The 24,148-nt window shown below is 44.4% G+C and overlaps 1 protein-coding gene across 2 annotated transcripts in view; it reads left to right on the top strand.

Moving 5' to 3' along the window:
- Positions 1-6,123: 6,123 nt before the first annotated feature.
- VSTM4 (V-set and transmembrane domain containing 4) overlaps positions 6,124-24,148 on the top strand; it is a 126,148-nt gene continuing 108,123 nt past the window's right edge. For both annotated transcript variants that reach the window (XR_005085651.2, XM_037167946.2), the window contains exons 1-2: positions 6,124-6,215; positions 13,953-14,351. Coding sequence is in view for 1 of the 2 variants with exons in the window: in XM_037167946.2 (XP_037023841.1) it covers positions 6,161-6,215; positions 13,953-14,351 (454 nt within the window). In the remaining variant the exon portion in view is untranslated. The remainder of the gene's footprint in view (positions 6,216-13,952; positions 14,352-24,148) is intronic.

Genomic DNA, 24,148 nt, shown 5'->3' with positions numbered 1-24,148 from the left:
AAGAAAAAATTAGTACACAATAACCCACAGAAGGAAGACCATGTGAAAATCCAGGGGAAAGGCAACCCTCCATACACCAGGGAAAAAGGCCCCAGAGGAAACCAACACTGAGGTGAAGATCTCAGACTTCCAGTCTTCAGGATTATGAGAATACATTTCTGTTTTTAAGCACTCAGTTTGTGGTATCCTATTATGGCACCCCAGCAAACTTACACAAACTTTCTTTCTTTCTTTATTTAACAATTCACCGATACACTCCTGAAATATTTATTGATAACCCTTTCATGTGTTAGGTACTGAGCAAGAATGGATTTTCTAGGGCTCAGTACTCAGCCTTTCTCACATCTCAAAGGACTGGCTCTGGACAATGGCATTTGTTCCCATGGAATCCTGTATAGGCTTGAGAATGAGTTAGTTATCTCTTTCTGGTTCTACCTCACAGACTTTAAAATTCAACATTGTAAATAAAAGTTTGTCCTACCCTATAGCTGGGTCAAAAGAGATTATCTCTAATAATCTCTTGTTAGGGACCATGGACAAGGCCTCTAATTCAAGTTTTTCCAGGCAGTGGATGTGAGGAAAAGAAGTTTCTCCTGAGCTAAGTTGCCCCTAACTCAAAATCAATCCTCATATCACTGAAACACATCTTAGTGTGACTAACTCTGAACTCCCATACCACTTTGTGACATCACCTCTTTCAGTGACAACCACCATCATTGGGATGAGGTGCAAACTTCTTGGTCAAGCATTTGAGGGCCTTTAGAACTTTGTTCCTATTTGTTCCTCCATTCATTTTGTTAACAGTAAGGGGACCAGGCCCAGAGCAGATCTATCTAGGGTAGGCCCGTAGAGTGTGTGTGTTCTTGACTTTGTGCAGAAAAAATATCACAGCATGAACCAGGTGATTTTGAGGAAAGTTTATTAGAGCTGGAGACAGTGAAATGATGAAGGGCTTAGGACAGAAGAAGCAATAAGAACGAGACTAGACAAGGCTGCTTTGGCTCTCTAAAGATACTATGGGAAAGAAGTGTGCCAAGGCTGGGCTGCTGTCAGCTCACTTGGAAGTCAGAGAAAAGGAGGCTTCAGGGACAGGTTCAGGGGATTAGCTATGAACAAGCTGCCACTGTCCATTGCTCCCCTGTTCGCAAATCTCATGGGGTCCCTTAGAGTTTAAGAGATACATGCCTGTGGTAGAAAGAGGAGGGAGAAGGGAAGGGTGTGGGCATGGTTCCTTTCTTTGGAGGGTTTTAAAAGCTGGAGATTTAGGAGAGGTCTTAGGGTCGGATCTTAACAAAATGCTCAGCTTTTCCAGGTGTACCCTTTCAGGGTAATGGTCTCACTCATTGGTCAGTGCCAGGACAGGGCATCATTAGACATTGCAACTGGTGTTGGCATTGCCTAAAAGGTTTTGCTGCTTTTCTGAACCTGAAACTAAAATATAAATGAGGCCTAGAAGTTATTTCAAGGGGTCTAAATCACATGACCAGCAATATGCCAGGGGAGGAAAGGCCACCTAAGGTATAAGCCCCCTAAGCACCAGGGACTTTCCACTCTAGTAACTTTCTGTATCTGGCTGAAAATTGCTTGGCCAGTTCAGTTGGCTATCCATTTCAGTCTCATCATTCCACTTACCAAAGAATTTTTCTAGCTTCTTACTTTTCTGACTCAATTTCTACCCACTGAGCACAACTGGTTTTCTAGGCCCCCAGAAGCTACCTACAGGACCTGAAAGTCCTATATCTTTTAGTCTCTGTGCGTTGATTCATGCTATTCCTTTGCTTGGAACAAGCCCCTCACTCTGCTTTCAGGATTTTCCCACTATCCTTTAAGGTTCAGTTCAAGGGCTATCTTCACTGTAAATGTTCCCATCACTAGCAAGAGGAAGTGGGCATGGCCTTCATTGAGGTCAGTGATTTAGATAACCTGTTCAGTTCTTAATTTCTCCCTTATTGCAATCCCTTCCATCTGGAGCCTTCTAGATTCTGGAGGCCATTTCTTTCTTCATTTAGCCAACCTGCAGAGTCCCCGATACCAAGTTCACAATCACTGCTAAGTTTGTGGAATGACCCCAATTTATCAGAGTCACCAGTGTGGTTGGTGTGGAGAAGCTATTTCTATGTAGATAGATACATGGTCAGGCTTACAGCTTCACATTTCCTTACCTTTAATGGAAAAAACAGCGCACTTTACTCCTCTTCTCCTGTTACGAGTTGAAAAGATCCTGCAGGTTTTGTGAAAGGTCTGCCATCAGTGGCTCATGACTTTCCTAATTGGATGGACTTGTCCTCTGTAACTGTGATCTCTTCTTTCTCATCCTCCCCCATCAGTCACAGCTGAAACCCCTTTTATCCTGAGTTGCTCTTTGTTCAGTCCCTTTAGTGAAAATACAAGCGTGTGACTAACTTCTTTTTGCAGTAAAATGCTTGTGAGCCATATGGAGGAGGAAAACTTAAACATTACTTATATAAATCCAGATTGAAGAAGCAATACAGAAATGTGCTGAACACCTTAGAAGGGGAGTGTTTACTTTTTCTTGGTGCTTTTAGTTTAGGAATATATTTCCTATACACAAAATCAAACTAATTACAAAGCCATGCCACACTTTCATCTTGGGCCCAGGTTTTAGCAAACAACTGAATAATGAAAGAGGAAAAGGAGACTTGCACTTCCTAGGCACCATGAGACAGCAGGATGCAGTTAGGGATTTTGAGGGAATATGGATTTCTATTCCTTCAGTGATGAATGGCTGAATCCGGATTAGTTGAGTAGAGCCAGCATGCAGCTTAGTGTCCACAGGCACCTGGATCAACTTCACAACAATGTGAATGCTCATCCAGAAACCCCAAACAATCCCCCAGACAGGGGGGATTTTTATCAGAGGTAATTTTTTAAATATATAATTAGATTGTATTATTCTAATTCACAATAAGTCAGACCTGACAGAGCCAGAGGACAGGCAAATAAGCCAGTGGAGGGTTTTCAAATCATCCTAAACTTGTGTGTGAGGGCAAGGCAAAGCCCTTTGCTATTGCAGTCCACAGCAGCTAAATTACTGAGTCTCACCTGGCTCATTGGCTGAGTCTTCCCTGGGAACTGGGTATATTTCTCTGATCCTGTGTCATGCAACAAAGGTCTTACCAATGTTTGGCAGATTATTGGGGAAGCTGAAGAGTACTAAGAGAGAGCATAGCTGCAAACAGAACAATGTTATGTATCACAGAACTGCAAGAAAAACACTTTCCAGCCCCAAATCCCCAGCACTACACCTGTTGGCAAAGAAAAAGGCTGAGCATTTAGGTCCAGTGCTGGACTGAACATCTGCTCAGCTCTGCAAGGAGAGATGGATATTAAGAAGTGATACAATGAACGAAGCAGGAACTTGCTCCTCAAAGCTGGCTAACATGTGTCCTTCTACTTTCTACCAACTGGGAGAGTAAACTGAAAGCAGCAGTGTTGAGGTAGAAGGTCATGAAGGACACCAAACTGTCCTGCCATTTCCTTGGTTCCCTGCCCATATGTAGTCATGTTGATATGCCATTTTACATGTTGTCAACTGCATCAGGGAAATAAAGTTCAGAGGACCTACAACTGTTCAGGTGGGATGCCAGCTGACTTTCAGAGCCAGTGCTCTTCTTCTGCCATGAGTTCAAGTTCCCAGTTCAGACACTCCATGGCCCACGGAACTCTGAAAAGGCCTCAGGCCTCTTTGATACTGAGTTACCTCACAGAATTAGTTGGTTTTCAGGCTCTGGTCTAGAAGTCTCCTAGGAATGTTTGCTTTCTAGGGCTGTAGGATCCAGTTTGGCACCAGTTCCTTGTTGGTAACCACCCTGCCTGTTCTGAGAAGCTGTAACCCCCCATGGCTAAGGCTGAGTGAGTGACCTTCTGACCATAAGCCACTAAGGAGACAAAGCTTAACTCCCTGGCAGGAGTGCTGCTTCTGCTCCTTTTACTTCATCCATAATTGGCCCCCAGTGCTTGATCGGTTAGCCAATGATGGGTAAGATTCCCCAAAGGGGAGCAACCTAAGACAGGCATAATCACAGGGAGGACCCGAGGAAGGACTTGGGGGGCTATAGCAAAAGTGGGTGATGGACCCTCGCCTCTTGGCTTTGACAAATAGCCCAAGTCCTCATTCTGTCTGCGAGAAGTCTCCTAATCTCTTGGCTGCCTTAATTCCCCCTGTCTGATTTAAGCCTGAAACAATGACAGAGGGCAGTGCAGCCCTGTGCTGGAAAGGGCGGGTTCCATGGGTGATCAGGTCTAAGAAAGAATACATAAACTCCTGTGAAAACTGCTTTGCTAAGAATGCTCCCAATTAAATAATAAGGGTCTGAGCAGGAAATGAGTTTGTTTCCCAAAGTTTTGTAGCCCTGTATCTAACAGACCGTGACTCAGAATAGGCCCCTGTAGTTCTTGGTATGCTATCCATTGTTTGATCCTTACTGCCTGACAATGATTAATGAGCTTCACCTGTATTCCTGTGCTAACTGAACCGAATAAAAGCTTGTCAAGGCAGGGTTTGGTGTGCTCTCCTCTTGAGAGTAGCCCTGCTGTCCCTTCCCCCACAGGACTTGATAGTCTGTGTGAATTTGTCTCGTATCTCATCTATAACACTGTGGACACTGTGGGCTGATGCACGCATCAGTTCCTGTCTTCACTTGTTGTCCTTGCAGTTAGATTCAGGGACCTTGAAGCTAGCTCACCACAGACTCCTCAGGTCCTTTCACCAGCCTGGCTGAGTAGCAGGGCCACTCCCCAGTCTGGTTGCCTTGATGGTCAGCCCAGTCCCTGCAGGGCCCTGTACTGTGTGAGGGTCTCTCAGCTAGAGGAGCCCTATAAGGACCATGGGCCCTAGGACCTCAGGCAGTGCCTGAGATTTGGAGTGATCACAAAGTCTTACACCCATTGGCCTGGGCTATAGTGGTAGATGGTCCCTCTGGGACACATTTTGGGGCTCAATACCACCTCTCTCTCTTTGCCGTCCACACTCCCTTCACTACCCATAGAGGAAAGGAGATGGGGACTCTGTTTTCCTCTGCTTCCATGGACCCAGTCCCAAGCAGACCCTACTGTTTCTGGAACCCCTCAAAGACCTTCCCTTACAGACAGACACAAAACATACCTAACATGCACTGTTCATGCCCTGGAGATCCTGGACTAACACATCAGTTAGGCTCAGACCCCAAGTTTAGAACCATGGTAAAGAGACTAGGTGTTGACTCAGAGTGACCTGGGCTGAGTGGCTTTGTCACCACTCCCTGGCTGTGTGACTTGGGTCAGCTCTTTCATCTTCCTGCTTCCACTTCCTTACCTATGATAATAATACTAACGATAGCTGACATTCATGGGCCTTAACTGGACCTGTGTAACTTGATCTTCTTAAATACTTGGTGAGGAACATGTCCATTATCCCATTGGATAGATGGGAAACGAGGGGAAACCAGAGGAACAGAGGCATATAGAGATTAAGGAGCCATCCCAGGAGCCTCACGGTGTCAGGATTTAGTGACATGGTGCTAAGTACCTAGACCAGGCTGTGGCTGAAAGAACCCTAAGCAGTCTTTATTTTTAACAGTGCCTATGTGGACCCTCTCATTTTGCAAGGGTACCCATCCCTGGCACCCCCATACCCAGTTCAATGCAGCAGGAAAGAACTTCTCTCCCGACCGCTCTGCTCCTTGGCTCACAAATGTCTCTGTAGAAGGTGGGCAGCAGGTTACATTCACACAGGGACATTTGGTCCTTCCCCCACCCCACCCCACCTGCAAGCTCCAAGATTTCCTCTCCTCAGAAATAACTGTCTGTGATGCTAACAGACTGAGAATCCCATTGCAGCTGCGTATTTCTTCTGTCCAGCCATCAGCTCTCAGAATCTCAGTTTTCTTATCTGTGAAATGGGAGTAGTGAAAACGAGACGCTCACAGGTCGCCCTGGAATGATCGCGGGGGTGGGGTGGGGGGGGCGCGGTTTGCCCTCACCCAGGGCGGCCCCAGGCACCCTGAAGCCGGGCCCAGCGGGGCGGGCTGCCTAGGGGCGGGCCAGGATGGGCCAGGCCGGCCGAGGCTCGGGCCGGGTTTGGGGGCGGGCGCGGGGCGGGCTAGGCTGCAGCACCAGCGGGCAGCGGCGCGTCACAGCTCTGGGTGGCAGCGGAGGGGAGATGCGGCTGCTAGCTTTGGCCACTGCCCTGTTGCTGGCGTGGGCTCCAGCCCCGGGTAAGCACCGCGGATGGCGGCTGGCGGGTGAGGGGCGGCCGGCGGGCTCGGGGCGGCTGGGGCTCGGGGCTCGGGCCTGGTGAGGAGGCTCGGCTGCCTCCAGGCCTCCCCCTCCCTGTGCGCGTTGGCGGACCGAGTCTGTGCTGTCCCTGTCGCCACGCGGATGCCTGCCAGAGGGCACGGGCGGCGCCCTCTCCCCCTTTTTTCCTTCCTTGGCAAGGACCCTGTCGCTCCACAGAGAAGCTCAAAACAGCCAACCTTTCCCTTTCAAGGGCCAGGTCTCTCAGTAGAAGATTTAAACCGGAAAGCGTGAACCCTAGTTGTTGGTTTTCTTTTTCCTCCACAGTACGTACAACTGTTAGCCGGTTAGTCTGCGCAGCAACTTCCCTTAACTGTCTTTGGACGTTCCTTGGAGGGGCTGGATCTCCCTGGCTAGCTTTGGGTCTGGGGACATACATATTTGGGCCATTTGTGATGACCGGGCCTGGTGAGATAGGGTATCCAATAGCTGCATTTACATAGCACCCTGCCTTACGGAAAGCCTCTACCCGCACAGCTCGCTGGCTTTCATTTGGGGGTTTCTGCGCTCACTTCCAAGTTGTTGAAGAATTTTCTCTCTTTATTCCTCAGGGCCCTTACTGCCTGCCTCAGAGCTGAAAGAGCCACGCTGGCTAGAATAATAGTAAAAATAAGTGTATCAATGGCTGTCAGGTTTCCCGGGAGCCAACTGGGTTCCAAGTGTTGTGCTATACAGTTATCTCATTTATTCAGAGTACTACTTCAAAATAATAATGACAAGAGCAAATACTTGTATATCCAGGTACAAACATTAACTCAGTTAAACTTGCCAATAATCTTTGAGGGAGGTGCTGCAAATTCCCCAATTTACAGATGAGGAATCTGAGGCAGAGGCCCATGAGTTGACTTGCCTTAAATCATAAGGCTTATAAGTGGTGGAGCTGGGATTTGAACCCAGGAAGCCTGGGTCTAGACTCTATGCTTATACTGGCTAAGCTGTATTGCCATTGTTTTGTAAACAAGAATGCTGATGCTCAGTGTTAAGTAATTTCCCAGGGGTGACCCAGCTACCAAGTGGTAGAGATGGCCTTTGAGATAACTAGCATAGATCAGAATCTGAGGAATGACTTGGATCATTATGGTGGGAAGAAATTCACCCATTGCCCCTGGCTACCAGAGCAATGGGGTTTCTAGTGAACCTGAAATCAGCACTGTGGGATATGTTTCTTTTAGGGCTGTCACCGTCTTGACTGACAAAAGCTGCAGGTTTGACTGTGATAGTTGGGCCTGGCCAGCTCTGATGGCCTGTGTAGAGTAGCCAGCAGCTAATTGGGATGCAAGAGGGCACAGGGGTCTTTGTCCCCAGGCTCCATGACCACCTTCCTAATCTTGGGTGCTGTCAGAGAGGGCACCCTCAGAGAGGCTTTTTGGGGGTCAAGGACATTTTCATGTTCCAGGAGACATCAGCTGGAATTCAGGATTCTTTAGAGCCTGCTCTGGCTGTGACCAAGGCGGTAGCTCAGGTAATGATGATGACAGCTCCTGCTTGGCAGCGCTCATCATGTGCTATCCACTCTTCTAAGTGTTTCACCTGTGACTCCTTGTCACCATCCCCCAAGGCAGAGCCTGGCAGAGCCACTTTATACAATGAGTCTAAAGTCTTAACCCTTGAACTTTTCTACCTCTCTATTTTGGGGCAGAGTAGGACCTTAGCAATCACCTGGTACCACCTCTCATTTTACAGCAAACCAAGGGGCAAAGTATTTAGTAGAAGCCAAACTGGTACCAAGTGCTGGTTGAGAGTTGGCTCTGAAGCGGATGGCCTAGGTTCAATTCTAGCTCTACCACATTCTATGGGAGTTTGTGCATGTGGCTTAGCCTCTCTGGGCCTCACCCCTCTTGTCTGTAAATGGGGATAAACACAGTGTAAGGGTAAATTGGGAAAATACATCTAAAGTGCTTAGATAGTACTTGACATGGAGTTCACATCTAGAGAATGTTATGTTAGCCTTTACCACTGGTCAAAGCCGTATGTTTGTCCTGGATGAGAGCTCTTTTCAGGTGGTGGGCTTATTATGATTGCATCAGCCCCTGCACCTGTGCTTGGTGCTCAGTAAGTGCTTCATCCTAGGGCCATGGGTTTTCAAGGAATACAGTTGTATTATTTTCAGAGATTTACTTGTCATGATTTCACACTAACCATTTAATGAGAATGAGATTTTTGCTGTTGAGTGGTACACAAAATTTGCATTCCTTATAAACATAGAGGCACGTGGCTCTCTGAAATGAGTGGGGCAAGGCTCCTCAGGACAGAAAAGAAGTGCAGGGCACAGAGCCACTAGCACATCACTGGCCAGGTTAGAGGAGAAGGACTCAGGCTGTGCCCACCTCTGCTCTCAGTCAAGGCTGGTGCCTTGTTTCTGCTATAAGTCCCACATTTGCCAGTATCTGGAAGTTGCTGCCCTCCCCTTATGAGGAGAGGTTGTGTGCTAGATGAGTAGTACTATTTGACTACACTGATGTCCTTTAGGCGTTTTCTGAGCTGTTGGAAAACATTATCCAAATAGGAACAAGTTGGTTATACCCCATCAATCTTACCCACAGGAATTCAGTGTTTGCTTACAGCCTGAACCAGATACATAATTTGTGGGATCTGGTACAAAGTAAAAAGGTGGGGCCCCCTACTCAGAAATTATTAAAATGTGCAGGGAATGACAGGAAGTATCAAACCAAATGGGGGGGCCCCCTGTGTAACTGCAAGACACACACCAAGGAAGCCCACCCTACTCATGGGTCAGCGTGTATGTCACTTTTTATTGTCCCTACCTGCTTAGTTTTCAGGGCATGCAAACTATTATCAAGGTTTTAAAGTTAGTTTCACACTGGAGCTTTATACTCACCATGTAAGGGATTACTTTTTCATTTTTCAGATGAAGAAAATGAAGCTCTGAGGGAATTACTCCTAATAGAACCAAGTTTCCAACTTAGCTGACTCTCTGCCCAGCCCCAATAAGCCACTGGGATGTCCTAGAGCCGTGAGAAGCCCAGTGCCCAGACCACATGGGGTAACCAGGGCTCCCAAGTAATGGAGCCTGTGCTTATTGAAGGAACAAGGTTCACTGCAGCAGTGTCCTGTCCTTCTCTGTATCAGTGTCTTCCCTGCCTCCTTTAAGAACTGGCCTTGGAGGCCCTGGTGGGTGTGGAAAATCCTTTCCTGAAATCCATCTGCAGATCCAGGTGGCTGCATGGGCCATGGGGCAGTGGACTTCACTAGGTCAGGGGTGTCAAACTCATTTTCACTGGGGGGCCACATCAGTTTTGCAGTTGCCCTCAAAGGACTGAATATAATTTTAGAACTGTATAAATGTAACTACTCCTTAATAGTTCAGTGAGATTTTGGCGCTGCAGCTGGGTAGAAACAAGGTGCCAGGCTGGATAAAACAAGGTGAAGGGCTGAATACAGCCTGCAGGTCTCGTGTTTGCCACGTGTATACTAGAGGATGCTGATCTCTCTATTTCCAGCTTGTTCTAGGTGCTCCTGCCTCAGGGTCTTTGCACAGGTGGGGCCTTCTCCCAGGAGAGTGATTCCTTCAGCTGCCCTGAATTTTGTGGCATTAAGTCCAACTCATTCTTCATCTCATGGTCACCTCCCCAAGTTCTCTCCCCTGACCCCTAGACTATGTCAGGACCCTGCCCTGATTTGTTTAAGCCTTGTATCTTGTTTCTGCAGTGTGTGACACTACTTGTCACAAACTCCTGTCTTTTTCCTGATGAGCAGCTAGCTGCCTTTCCTACTGGGCTGAAGGCTCCATGAAATTAAGAATGCTATCTTCTTCTTCACACAGTGCCCAGCACATGGCTGTTGCTCAGCAAGTATGTGTTGAACGGTTAAGGGTACAAAGCATAAGCTGAAGCATAGACTAGGGGAAATGGGAACTCTGAATATGGAGGTTCCCCCAGGATCACAAAGCAAAAAATTTAGTTCTTTTCTGGGCCAAACTTTGACAGTTCTCCCTCCTAGGCCAGAAGAGGGGAGACTCTGCCCTGCCCGGGACTGCTCCCTTACCTTACCAGGTGTAGGAGGGTCTGGTGACACCCATTCTCCCTTGTCCTATAGCTGGCTTGGCCCAGGATTTCTGGGCTTCCTTCATGCCTTCCAGGGTGTGTATGCTCTATTCTTTAGACTGAGATCAAGAAGGGAAAGGCCTAGACCCCCCAGATACCATTTGGCTCCATATCAGCTTTGCCTTTGCTTTCTGTGGTCCTGCCCACCTCTGCTGTGTTCTCTCCTGAGCCACACGAGTCCTGGTGACTGAAGTAGAGAAGAAAGTGTGGCTCTCACCTAGTATATAACTCAGTATCCAGGTCAGCTAACCTTGGCCAGGCATAGGCTCCCCACCTGCATCTTTTCGCCTCCTGCAGTGCCTCCTCACCCCCACACACGTGAGCTGTGTCTCCTGGGTTTAAGTTAGGCATCTCTGTGCCTAGGGGAGCATGTTACCCTGGGGTACTTGGCCTTCGGAGCAAGATCATCACAGGCTTGGGAGTACCCCACAGCCTGAGAGCCTATGTTCTTTAGCAAAGCTTTAAGATTCCAAGGGCCTTTTGGGCATCACAGTTTCAGTTGCACTTATTCTTATTGAAAGTGAGTGCGACTGTCTGGTTGGTGGCAGAGTTAGGGCTGAAATGAGTCTTCCTGTGAACAAGGTTACATTGGTTTACTAGGGCTGCCATAATGAAGTCCCATAGACTGGTAGCTTAAACAACAGAAATGTATTTCTCACAGTCCTTGGGAGGTCTGAGATCAAGGTGTTGACAAAGTTGATTTCTTTTGAGGCCTTTCTCCTTGGCTTGTAGATGACCACTTTCTTTCTGTCTTCACATGGTCTGCCCTATGTGTGTGTCTGTGTCCTAATCTCCTCTTCTTACAAGGACACCAATCGTCACACCAATCGTGTTGGATTCGGGTCTATACTAGTGGCCTCATTTTAACTTAATCACCCCTTTAAAGGCCCTCTCTCCAAGTACAGTCACATTCTGAGGTCCTAGGGGTTGGGATTCAGTATATGAATTAGGAGGGGACACAATTCAGCCCATATCAGAAATCTTTGCACTTCGCTGAGAGAATTGTGCTGGAGCCCTTTGTGAGAGAACATGGGATGAATGAAGGCAGAAAGACATATAGGTAAAAAGGAGGGGAGGACTTGTTTTGGGAAGATGGCTCAGTCCATTCCCTTCATGGGAACTGCTTACTCTTGGCCTGAGCTGTGGAAGTGGAAGGGTTACTGGTTTGTTTCCAGGATGGAATCTGGCCTCCCTGGGGACCAGAGTACTTGGCACATTCTCTCACCATAAAAATCCCTCCTTCATGCAGTGTTAATAGAAGGAGACTGGGGTGTGGGGACCCAGCCTTGCCCTCATCCACCCATATTGTTTTAATTTCCTGCCTTCCCCTTCTCCTTGCCTCCAGTGGGGAGCCCACCCTTGGGGGTGGGTGGAGCTGGACTTCAAGTCTGGAGGTCAGCTGCTGCCTCTGCTGCTCTCTGCCTGTTGAACGCCTGTGTTGCTGTTGGAGTTGGGTCAGCTTGGTATTCTGGGTGTGTGGCTGCTCTCCAGGTAACTCCCAACATGAGGGCCTTTTAGACAGGAACTTAGCAGTCAGGGGAAATGTTCCTGGACTAATATGGCATATGAGCAAAGTGCAGGCCAGGTGGGTGAGATGCAGGGGAGACAGTTGGGGAAGTTTCCCCCTTTTGTCCTGCATCAGTGACTTGTGTTGACAGTGAGATTGTTAGAGATCGTTACTAGAGAGCATGTACATTCCCCGAGTAACTCCCTGGGCTACTTTGTCCTTTGTCACTGTAGATACAGAAGACCTCATTCTTGTCCACAAGCTACTTAGAGTCCATGTGAGCATCAATCTTTTTCTTCTGAATTTGCTTCCATCTTTTTTTTAAGGTAACAAAAGACTATTATAATATGGTAAGCTGAATGGTGACCCCCTTCCCCCCAAAAAATGTCTGTGTCCTAATCCCTGAATCTGTGAATGTTACCTTATGTGGCAAAGTGCGCTTAATCATGTGGTTAAATTAAGGGTCCTGAAGTATCCTGGTGAGCCTGGCTTCTAAGAGATGAGAAAGAAAATGAAAGAACATTGACCTTCAAGTCATATCTCTCAAGGTGTTCAGTTTGTTAAATCAATAGTGGAAAACATACAAGAGGATGACCTTATTGGCTAATGTATAATCCTCACCCAAGGATATAGCTATTGATTTGAGGGGGGGGGGGGGGGGGGGGGGGGGAGGGAGGGAAGGAGTGGGGGAGAGGGGAGAGAGAGAAAAAGAGAGAGGAACACTGATGTGAGAGAAACTTCAATTGGTTGCCTTCTATATACACCCTGACTGGGTATCAGTGTATCAGGTTGCAAGCATGCAACCTAGGTATGTGCCCTGACTGGGAATTTAACCTGGTATACAGATGATATTCTAAATAACTGAGCCATCCAGCCAGGGCAAGAATATTTTTTATGCTGCACCCCCAACCCACCGTGACACACATAGGGACTCACCAGGTTGACTCACAATCTCTTCACAGCATAAGATACAGATCTCCCATCTTTTTGTCATCCTTCCTTGCCTACCTGCAGCACTGACCTGAGTTCAGAACTTTTGGTTACTCTGACCTCAGGCCCTGACCCCTGCAGCTGACCAGATGACATTTAGGAGATATTTGTGGTTTAGGATGATCCAGGACATCTGCTTAGGCAGTGGGTTGGGCAGGGAATGGTGCTTCCTGTAGTCATGCACTGGACTGCACAGGGGTGAGGATGTGGCTTTTGGGGACAGAACAGCCCTGCTTGGACAGAGGAGGTTCTGGGCATCCTTTGTATTTTCTGAGTTTTGCTGGTCAGAGGAAGGGGCCACCTGGAAGCTTCAGGGCAGCCTGATTGCCCTGCACAATCTGGAGGGGCAGCCCTTGAGGTGACTGTAACTAAGAAACCAAAGGACAAGAAGTAGTGGACCAGGCCTGCAATGCTGGAGCATCTTGTGGGCGATTGGGAGGTTTCTTCACCCCTTCCAGTTCCCGGGCTCATTCATCTTTATTCCTGCATGTCAGCCCTGAGTCCAAAGGGACTTGGAGCAAGAAAATGAGAAACCCCCATGGTTCTAGCTCTAAGTACTCATTTAATACATGCCTGACTAGTGCTATCTGATAATTTGTCTTGGTGACAGCTGAACTAGAAACAGGGAAAGGTGCTTGGAAGGGCAGCTCCTGAACCCACAGCATTGCCCATTTATGCCTGTGGTAGAACTGGTCCAAGCAGGCCTTGGGGAGGTGGGTGGTGAGGGATTTATGAGGGCTGAACATTCATAAGAGATTCCAAAACTCCAAATTTTTATGTGAAATATTATATCCTCAATTTTAAGCATCAGCAATTCATTTAAACAAATTAAAAAAAATACCTTTGGCCTGGTGGTCAGTGCCATTCTGTGTGGATGAAACCATTTCATAGGAGAAGATGTGTGCTCCATCAGAGGGTTCCCTCAGAGGAACCCTCTTTCTGGCCATTTTGAGGGCAAAGAGCAAGAATGGAGGGACTGGGGTAGTCTAACTCTCTATCCATGCAGATCACATCAGCTCCTGGAAAAAGACACACTGTGTCCACCTATAGAAGAAGAGTGATCTTCCTCACTATCTTTCTTCTTCTTTTCTCTGCAGAGGTCTGTGGGGCCCTCAATGTTACTGTGTCCCCAGGACCTGTGGTTAACTACGTGGAGGGGGAAAATGCCACTCTTCTCTGCCACATCTCCCAGAAGAGGCGAAAGGACAGCTTGCTGGCCGTGCGCTGGTTTTTTGCACATCCCAACACCCAGGAAACCTTGATGGTTAAGATGACCAAGCTCAGGGTGGTGCAGTACTATGGGAATTTCAGCCGCAGCTCCTACCGGCAGCGGCTGCGTCTTCTGGAGGAAAGGCATGGGGTACTCTACATGCTCTCTCTTTTGACCCTCCGACCAGCTGATCAAGGGCATTATGTCTGCAAAGTTCAGGAAATTAGTAAGTACAAGAATAAATGGACAGCCTGGTCCAATGGCTCTTCAGAGACAGAAATTAGAGGTAAGCATATACGCTCTCCTGGAAGAGGCATGGGGACAGGTCAGTGGGCCTCCCTGAAGGGGCCGGGCAGCTTCCAGGATGACTATGCTGGGTTAGAGCACATCTTCTCAGCCTCTAAGAGCCACGACCATAAGGAGCCAGGTCATGCACTGAGGATAGATTGTTCTGTGGGCTGACGTGTTTGGTAGATGTGAAAGCAAGGACAGAAAGAAGCAAGAACCTGGTCCCATGCTGCCCAGCCTGCCCCAGAGCAAAACATCCTTCACATTGAAAGCTGGGACTGACTGGATGCTTCTCAAACCTTGAGCTCAGGTTTGAGAGCCTGTATTACTTTGGCCTTTGGGTGCCAAGCGTCCACAGAGGAGGCACGCAAGAGGTCCTGATGTCAGTTGCCAGGCCTTGGAACAGGGAAGACTGCTGACTCTGATCTGTTGCCCAAAGCTCATTGAGAAATTCACCTGAAAGTGGGCAAAGGACCAGAAGTAGCCCTTCCAACTGGAGACAGACAGGAGGTGTGGGCATCATTCTGGCACATGTTAGCTACCAAGTGCCATACTTGAGGGTTATTGTTATCACAAATGTTCTATTCAAGACACCTCTCACAATTTTAATAAGACTTCCCATTGATTGCGAAAATTACATCTCTGATTGCTTTGAATTTGGTCTGGCACAGGAGCAAGGAGATCATAAAGTAAAGCTGATAGTCCTGAATATGAAAAAAGAACCTAATTTTATATATACATGTAGTATAATATTAAAGGCATTAATGAGCTTTTGATAAGCTTTTTTCAAAGGATAAAACTCAGTTGTGAAAGGTATTTTTAGTATCCTACATAAATAAGGGATATGTTAATGTAAATAACTTACATGGATAGTCTTTAAGAAGCCTACCTTTGTCCTTAGAATTTTTCTTAAGCACAGAACGATATATTAATCCAAAATGTTGGGGATGCTGGGAAGATGGCGACAGAGTAGGACAGAGCAGATTCTAGCTCCTGTACTCGTGGGTGAAAATCCTGGCAGATCTATAGAGAAACAGCACAATAAACTATCAATTACCCAGCATTTATGAAATTAAAAGACCAGAGATTGTGACCGATGCTGAAACACCAGACAGCGGCAGAGTCAACTACGGGAGCTGGGACACATGCGACCCCTGTGCCGCCACCATAGCAATGGGCCTGGGAGCCAGGGAGTCAGGTATGGGAGCCGGACATTCCAAGCCCCTCTGATGGGCCTGGGCATCAGAGGAGTCAGCTAGGGGAGCTGGGACATTCTCGGCCCCTGTGCCGCTGCCATAGCGATGGGCCTGGATGAGGGGGAGTCAGCTACTGGAGCCGGGACACTGGAGGCCGCTGTGCTGCTACCATAGAAATGGGCCTGGGCCCCGGGGAGTCAGGTACGGGAGCCATACACTCCAAGCCCCTGTGACAAACCTGGGCACCAGAGGAGTCAGCTACGGGAGCTGGAACACTCTCGGTCCCTGTGCCGCTGCCATAGCAACGGGACTGAGTGCTAGAGGAGTTGGCTACAGGAGCCTGGACACTCAGCAGTGGTAGGTGACCAGTGCCAGGACCAGCGCAAGGACCAGAGTGAGAGTAGGTGGAGACGGAGAACGTCAAAATACCTGAAGGAATCTGCACCACTGAACTTCACAGGTATCATACCATAGAAGTTCACACCATCAACCCAGGGAGTCAGAACAGATAATTTTAGAAGCTGATACTAACAAGAAGAGTCTCAAACAATGGGAAGATAAAGAAACTATCCCCAAATGAAAGAAAAAGCAGGAGCTTCAGAAAGAATGTTAGATGAAATAGAGGCTAATCAACTATCAGATAGTGAATTCAAAGCACTGGTTATCACGAAGTTCAAAGAGCTCACAATGAACTATCAGAAACTACAGGGGAACTACAATGATCTCACTGAAAACTGCATCAACATGAAAAAGGAAATAGAAACTATCAACAAGGGACAAGAGGAAATGAAGAATACAATTTACGAACTGAAGAACACAGTAGAAAGTTTCAAAAGTAGGATAGATGAGGCGGTGGATTGGATTAGTGAGTTGGAGGACAAGGTAGAAAGCATCTCACAGAAAGAGCAAGAAGATGAAAAGAGGATCAGAAAGAATGAAGAGGGATTAAGAGAAATGCAAGACAGTATGAAACATAATAATATCTGAATAATAGGAATACTAGAGGAGAAGAAAAAGAACAAGGGATAGAAAACGTATTTGAAAGAATAATGAGAGAAAATTTCCCTAATTTGATAAGAGAAAAAGTCACACAAATCCAGGAATCACAGAGAGTCCCAATCAAGGGGAACCCGAGGAGGCCCACTTCAAGACACATCATCATCAAAATGGCAAAATTCCAAGACAAAGAGAATCTTAAAGGCAGCAAAGGAGAAAAAAGTAACATACAAGGGAGCCCCAATAAGGTTAGCCACTGACTTCTCAATGGAAACACTCCAAGCAAGAAGAGAATGGCAAGAAATATTCCAAGTAATGAGAACCAGAGGCCTACAACCAAGGCTACTTTACTCAGCAAGGCTCTCAATCAAGATAGAAGGCCAAATAAAGAGCTTCCAAGACAAAAGAATTCTAAAAGAATATGCCTCCACCAAACCAGTCCTACAAGAAATACTAAAAGGACTGCTTTAAGGAAAGGAAGGAAAAGAGGGAAACAGAGAGGAACACAGGCACAAAAAGGGCAATGAATAAGTACCTATCAGTAATAACCTTAAACATAAATGGATTAAATGGTCCAATCAAAAGACACGGAATAGCTGAATGGATAAGAAAGCATGACCCTCACATATGTTGCTTAGAAGAGACCCACCTCAGGACAAAAGACCATCACAGACTAAAAGTGTAAGGCTGGAAACAAGTTTTCCAAGCAAATGGACAACAACAACAAAAAAGCTGGGGTAGCAATACTCATATCGGACAAAATAGACTTCAAAAAAAGGGCCATAAAGAGAGACCCAGAAGGTCACTTCATTATACTCAGGGGAAGAATTCACCAAGAAAATATTAAGATTGTAAACATATATGCACCAAACATAGGGGCACCCAAATATACAAAGAAAATCTTAGAGGACTTCAAGAAAGATATTGACAGCAACACAATTATAGTAGGGGATTTTAACACCCCACTATCAAAAATGGACAGATCTTCCAAACAAAATATCAATAAAGATATTGCAACATTAAACAACACCCTAGATGAAATGGACTTAACTGATATATATAGAGCCCTTCATCCCAAAGAAGCTAAATACACATTCTTTTCAAATGCACATGGAGCATTTCAAAAGACAGACCACATAATAGGACACAAAACGAGCTTCAACAAATTCAAGAAAATTGAAATCATACCAAGCATCTTCTCTGACCACAAGGGACTGAAATTAGAAACCAACCCTGAAGGAAAAAACCCAAAGCACTCAAAATCATGGAGACTGAATGGTATGTTATTAAATAACGAATAGGTCAAAAATAAAATTAGGGAAGAAATCAAAACATTTCTGGAAACAAATGAAAATGATCTCACAAAAGCCCAAAACTTATGGGACACAGCAAAGGCAGTCCTGAGAGGGAAGTTTATAGCAATACAGGCCTATCTAAAGAAGACAGAAACATTTCAAACAAACAACCTTACTCGACGCCTGCAAGAACTCGAGCAACAACAACAAAGACAGCCCGGAGCAAGCAGAAGGAAAGAAATAACCAAGATTAGAGCAGAATTAAATGACATAGAAACTAAAAGCACAATTCGAAGAATCAATGAATCCAGGAGTTGGTTCTTTGAAAAGATAAACAAAATAGACAAGCCTTTAAGTAGGATCATCAAGAAAAGAAGAAAGAGGACTCAAATAAACACGATCAGAAACGAAGGAGATTACAACTGAGACCACAGAAATAGAAGGGATTGTAAGAAATTACTATGAAGAACTGTATGCCAAGAAATTTGAAAACCTAGGGGAAATGGACACATTTCTAGAAAAAATATAATCTTCTAAAACTTAATGAAAAAGAAACAGAAAATCTGAACACACCAAAAACAGCAAAAGAAATTGAAGCAGTAATCAAAAAACTCCCATCACACAAAAGCCCTGGACCAGATGGTTTCACAGGAGAATTCTACAAAGCATTTAAGGAAGAGCTAACCCCTATTCTTCACAGACTATTCCAAAAAATTCAGAAGGATATAAAAGTCCCAAATTCTTTTTATGAAGCCAGCATCATCTTAATTCCAAAACCAGATAGAGACACAATAAAGAAAGAAAACTTCAGGCCAATATCGCTGATGAACATAGATGCTAAAATTCTCAACAAAATATTGGCAAATCGCATCCAACAATATATCAAAAAGATCATACACCATGATCTCAAGTGGGATTCATCCCAGGGATGCAAGGATGGTTCAATATTCGCAAATCAGTAAATGTAATACATCACATAAACAAAAGCAAAGACAAAAACCAAATGATCATATCAATAGATGCGGAAAAAGCTTTCGATAAGGTACAACACCCATTTATGATAAAAACACTCAGCAAAGTGGGAATACAGGGAGCATTTCTCAAAATAATAAAGGCCATATATGAGAAACCTACAGCCAATATCATACTCAATGGGAAAAAACTAAAAGCTTTTCCACTAAAATCAGAAACAAGACAAGGATGTCCACTTTCGCCACTTGTATTCAATATAGTTTTGGAAGTTTTGGCCACAGCGATTAGGCAAGAAAAGAAAATAAAAGGCATCCAAATAGGAGAGGAGGAAACAAAACTGTCACTGTTTGCAGATGACATGATAGTGTACATGGAAAATTTTATAGACTCTACCAAAACCCTGCTCAAACTAATTAATGAATTTGGCAAAACAGCAGGATACAAAGTCAATATCCAGAAATCAAAGGCATTTTTTGTATACTAACAATGAATCAGCAGAAGCAGAAATCAAGAAAAAAATCCCATTCGATATAGCAAAAAAAAAAAAAATCTGGGAATAAACCTAACCAAGGATGTAAAAAAACCTGTATGCAGAAAACTACACAACATTGAAGAAAGAAATCAGGGAAGACACAAAAAAATGGAAACATATACCTTTGTCATGGATTGGAAGAATTAACATCATCAAAATGTCCATACTACCCAAAGCAATATACAGATTCAATTCAATACCTATTGAAGTACCAATGGCATATTTCACAGACATAGAATAAACACTTCAAAAATTTATATGGAGCCATAAACGAGCCTGAATAGCAGCTGCACTTTTTAGAAGGAAGAACAAAGTAGGAGGGATCACAATACCTGATATCAAACTGTATTAGAAGGCCACTGTAATCAAAACAGCCTGGTACTGGCATAAAAACAGGCCAATGGAACAGAACAGAGAGCCCAGAAATCAACCCAACTCTCTACAGTCAATTAATATTCAACAAAGGGGGCAGTAACATAAAATGGAGTAAAGATAGCCTCTTCAACAAATGGTGTTGGGAGAACTGGACAGGTACGTGCAAAAAAATGAAACTTGAGCACAAACTTACACGATACACCAAAATAAATTCAAGGTGGATAAAAGACTTAAATATAAGCCATGACACCATTAAAGTCCTAGAGGAGAACATTGGCAAGAAAATCTCAATTATTTCATGCAGCAACATTTTTACTGATATGTCCCCTAGAGCAAGGAATATAAAGGAAAGAATAAACAAATGGGATCTCATAAAAATTAAAAACTTCTGCATGGCTAAAGAAAACAGTATTAAATTAGCAAGACAACCAACTGTATGGGAAAACATATTTGCCTATGATACCTCAGACAAAGGTTTAATCTCCAAAATATACAAAGAACTTGCACGACTCCACTCTAAGAAGACATCTAACCCAATTGAAAAATGGGAGAAGGACTTGAACAGACAATTCTCCAAGGAGGACATAAAGAATATCCAGAGACACATGAAGAGATGCTCAATATCATTAGCTAGCAGAGAGATGCAAATTAAAACCACAATGAGATACCACTTTACACCAGTCAGGATGGCTATCATAAACAAAGCAACAAACAACAAATTTTGGAGAGGTTGTGGGGAAAAGGGGTCCTTAGTTCACTGTTGGTGGGATTGCAGACTGGTACAACCATTATGGAAAACAGTATGGAATTTTCTCAGAAAAATAAAAATCGACCTGCCTTTTGACCCAGCAATTCCACTGCTAGGATTATATCCCAAGAATCCTAAAACATCAATATCAAAGAACCTATGCACCACAATGTTCATAGCAGCACAATTTACAATAGCCAAGAGTTGGAAGCAACCTAGGTGCCCATCAGTAAATGAATGGATCCAAAAATTGTGGTACATATACACAATGGAATTCTATGCTGCAGAGAGAAAGAAGGAGCTACTACCTTTTGCAACAACATGGATGGAACTGGAAAGCATTATGCTGAGTGAAATAGGTCAGGTGTTGAAAGACAAATACCATATGATCTCACCTTTAACAGGAAGCTAAATAACAAAACAAAGAAGCAAGCACAATAAAAACAAAGACACTGAAATAGAGAACAAGGGGACAGTGACCAGAGGGGAGAGGGAAGGGAATTTAAGGGGGAAAAAAAGGGGGGGATTTGGAGGAACAAATAGGAAGGACACAGGGATGAGAACTAAGGGGGGTGGAAATGGGAGGGAGGTTGGGAGCACGGGGCGGCGGGGTGGGGGTGCTGGGATGGGAGAAATAGACAAAAAAAAACTGTACTTGAAAAATAACTAAATAAAAAATTTAAAAAATAATTAAAAAACAAAATGTCATCACTTTTTGTTTTAGCAACTTAAGTCAAGAGAATAAATGACTACTAGTATAAATATACTCATGTATTTTGGCACAGAAAACAGAAGGCTGGTAAGGGAATTTATTCTGCATATCACTTGGCTCTGAAACATACGATTGTATGTATGTTCTGTTTTTTTTTTTTTACATCATAGTATATTCTGGAGCCATACACTAAGTGTACTGGCAGTAAGTCTACCAATTAGAATAGATAAAAAGGTTCCCTACATTCAAATGAGTACAGTCATCTAGTGTACTAAAGCAAATCTACTTTCAGGGAGTGAAGTGGATTCCTTTTAGAACATTTGGGTGTACTTGTTCTGAGGTAGTTTCTAAGTGTTCAGAGGGATTAAAAATCTGCCCCTGCTTCTTTTCTTCTCTTCACTTTGTTCCCTTCTCTTTGCCCTTCCTTCCTTTTCCTTATCTTCCTTCCTCCCCTTTTCAAAATCCTCTTTCTCTTCTCACTCCTCTCCTCCCATTCCCCGACACTCCCCTTTTCTCTCTTTCCTCTTCATCTTGCCTTTTCTCACTCACTGTTTCTTTTCCTCCTCTTCTTTCTTCTGTCACTATCTGGGGCTCACTCCCCTAACCCATTCTGGTCTCTCCCCTGGAGGTGGTTCTAACTCTCCAAGGACCCGAGCCTTCCCTGCTGTACCTGTCCTGCCTCAGAGCTTCTCGTATTACACAATTCCTCAGCTTCTTGGCTGGACCATGGGTTTCTCATGAGAAGGTTGAAAACGTTAGGAATCAATGACCATACCTCTAGAAAGATCCACTTAGGCTTCTAGGAGTCTACTGTAAGGGATTAAGGAGAGATAACCCAAAGGGAATGGCTTGAAAGTAGATAGGCTTGTTTAGGTTGGAACCTGTTTGCACGGAGCTAAGGGGAGTGTGTGGAGGCTTGGCTTCTGTCCTTCCTGGGCCAGTCTGGGGACAGGCCTGAGACTCCAGCCTCCCAGGATATCTTTCCCCAGTCCCTTTGCTTCAATCATCTCCAAGGGCCTTGTTTTCCTAAATTTGCACTTGAGTAGTTGTTATTAAGGAAAACAGGAGCAAAAATAACAACACAATGAAAAGTTCTGTGGGAAGATGCATTTGGCTTGGAATGTTAAATAGAAACTCTGAGCGTGAAACCAGAAAAGTTGGTGTTTGTGCTGCCTATCTCTACCAGATCTAGTAAGTAAGGAGAAGAATTGAATCTTTAGGAATGCTTTATTCAGATGGCTGGTGATCTGAGGAGACAGCAGGTTATGTTCCCTAAAAGACTAGATTACATTTTATTTCAAGCTGACCATTCTTATAAGTAGAAAAAAAGTATAGTGAAGGGGTTTGGAATTCAGGAGATGTTATTCAGATAAAAGCTGCAGTCTGGCAATTTTTCAACACCCTTTCATTTGTTGACCTCACGTAGACTTCTATCCCTGGAGCACAATGGTCTCAGATACCATCTTGATTTCCTTCAGTCTTTCTGGGGCACAAAGTTTGAATTGCTTATGGTCTCCTGAATTTGGGGTGGGTTATACCTTCAGTTCCTAAAATGTTAGCTTTTTATATGCATTAATTACTAAGCTTATTAACTTAAGAACTTAAAACTAAACATTTTTTAATATGTTCCCTCAATAAGAGTTGTTTCTGAATAGAAAGCCTTTTCCCCTGGGCCCCATGGCTCACTCACCTTTTCTGCATGCTCACTCGGCTCTCCTCCTTCCTATGGGCTTCTCAAGTCATTCAAGGAGAGAGGAACTAGCTTTTCTTGGGAATTCTTTCTAACACTACCCACCCACAACCATGGAGTATTCTGTTGTCCTTGCAATGTTATTAATGTGAGATCAAATTGCTTTTATTTCCCTGTAAACTTCCAGAAAGACTGATGGTCTCTTTTTGCTGCTGCAAACAGAGGTTGACTTGTGTTGATGCAGTTAAGGGATGGTTCTTGGCATGGCAAGTGTCAGAGCAGTGTTGGCTCTTTTGATTTACCCCGATTTCCACATGTTGGTTGTTTTCTATTGCAAAAATAATATAGTCTGATTAGAGAAAACATGGGAAATACAGAGATGACTTGCAATATCTCCACCCAGTCATAACTTATCATTTTATTATAAATCCTTTCAGACATTTTTATGCACATAAAAATTAAAAACCTAATTTCACTTGTACCACAAATACCATTTTGGGACTTGCTTTTCTCATATTACTAAATAATATTCACATTTTCCTATGTTAAATATGCTTCCTTAACCTACTTTTAATGGTGGAATAATATTTCATGGTATGGATGTACCACAATTTAGCTTCCTAGTTATTGTCACTAAAGTTGTTCTGCTACCTGGTCAGTAAATCTTTACTAATTCTTCTGTCCTTAGAATAAAATTCTGGAAATGATTGCAAGGGCTAATGGTACACTCAAGTTAAAGACTGATACAATTTAAAGAGTCGAATTGGTCTCTATAGTAGTTAATGAATTTATATATCGACCGGCATTGAAAGTGCCTTTTTTGCATGGATTTTTCTACACAATACATACTTTGGGGGGATGATGATGATGATCTGTACACAGCAGACTGTCAATAAGTACTTAACAAATGAATGAAATGCTCTTGACTTGGTGGATAATGTCACCCTGTCTTGGAGGAGACCAAGAGACCTTAACCCTTTTTCCTTTGGCCTATTCCAATTGTACATCTTATTTAAGGTCCCTCATCTACCCTTCCTCCTCCATGAGGGCATCTTTGTGTGTGCTAGCTCTTGGAGACCTCTTCCATATATGGCATCATGTAACTTCTGTTTTTAGCACTGTTTGCACAACATAATGTAGTCATACCAATGTTTTTGTAAGCTGCTGTGACAAAGGCATTATGTAGAAAAATATTATATGTAAAAGATTCAAAAACTCTCAAAATTAAAATGTGAGAGTCTGCATTTCCCCTGTTTTCACCCTAATATCCCACTTCCAT

Source organism: Artibeus jamaicensis, unplaced genomic scaffold, assembly GCF_021234435.1.
Source record: "Artibeus jamaicensis isolate MK-2021 breed Jamaican fruit bat unplaced genomic scaffold, CSHL_Jam_final contig_468, whole genome shotgun sequence".
Lineage (NCBI taxonomy): Eukaryota > Metazoa > Chordata > Mammalia > Chiroptera > Phyllostomidae > Artibeus > Artibeus jamaicensis.
The sequence above is the reverse complement of the archived record's forward strand: the minus strand, read 5'-3'. Positions and strand labels throughout refer to the sequence as shown.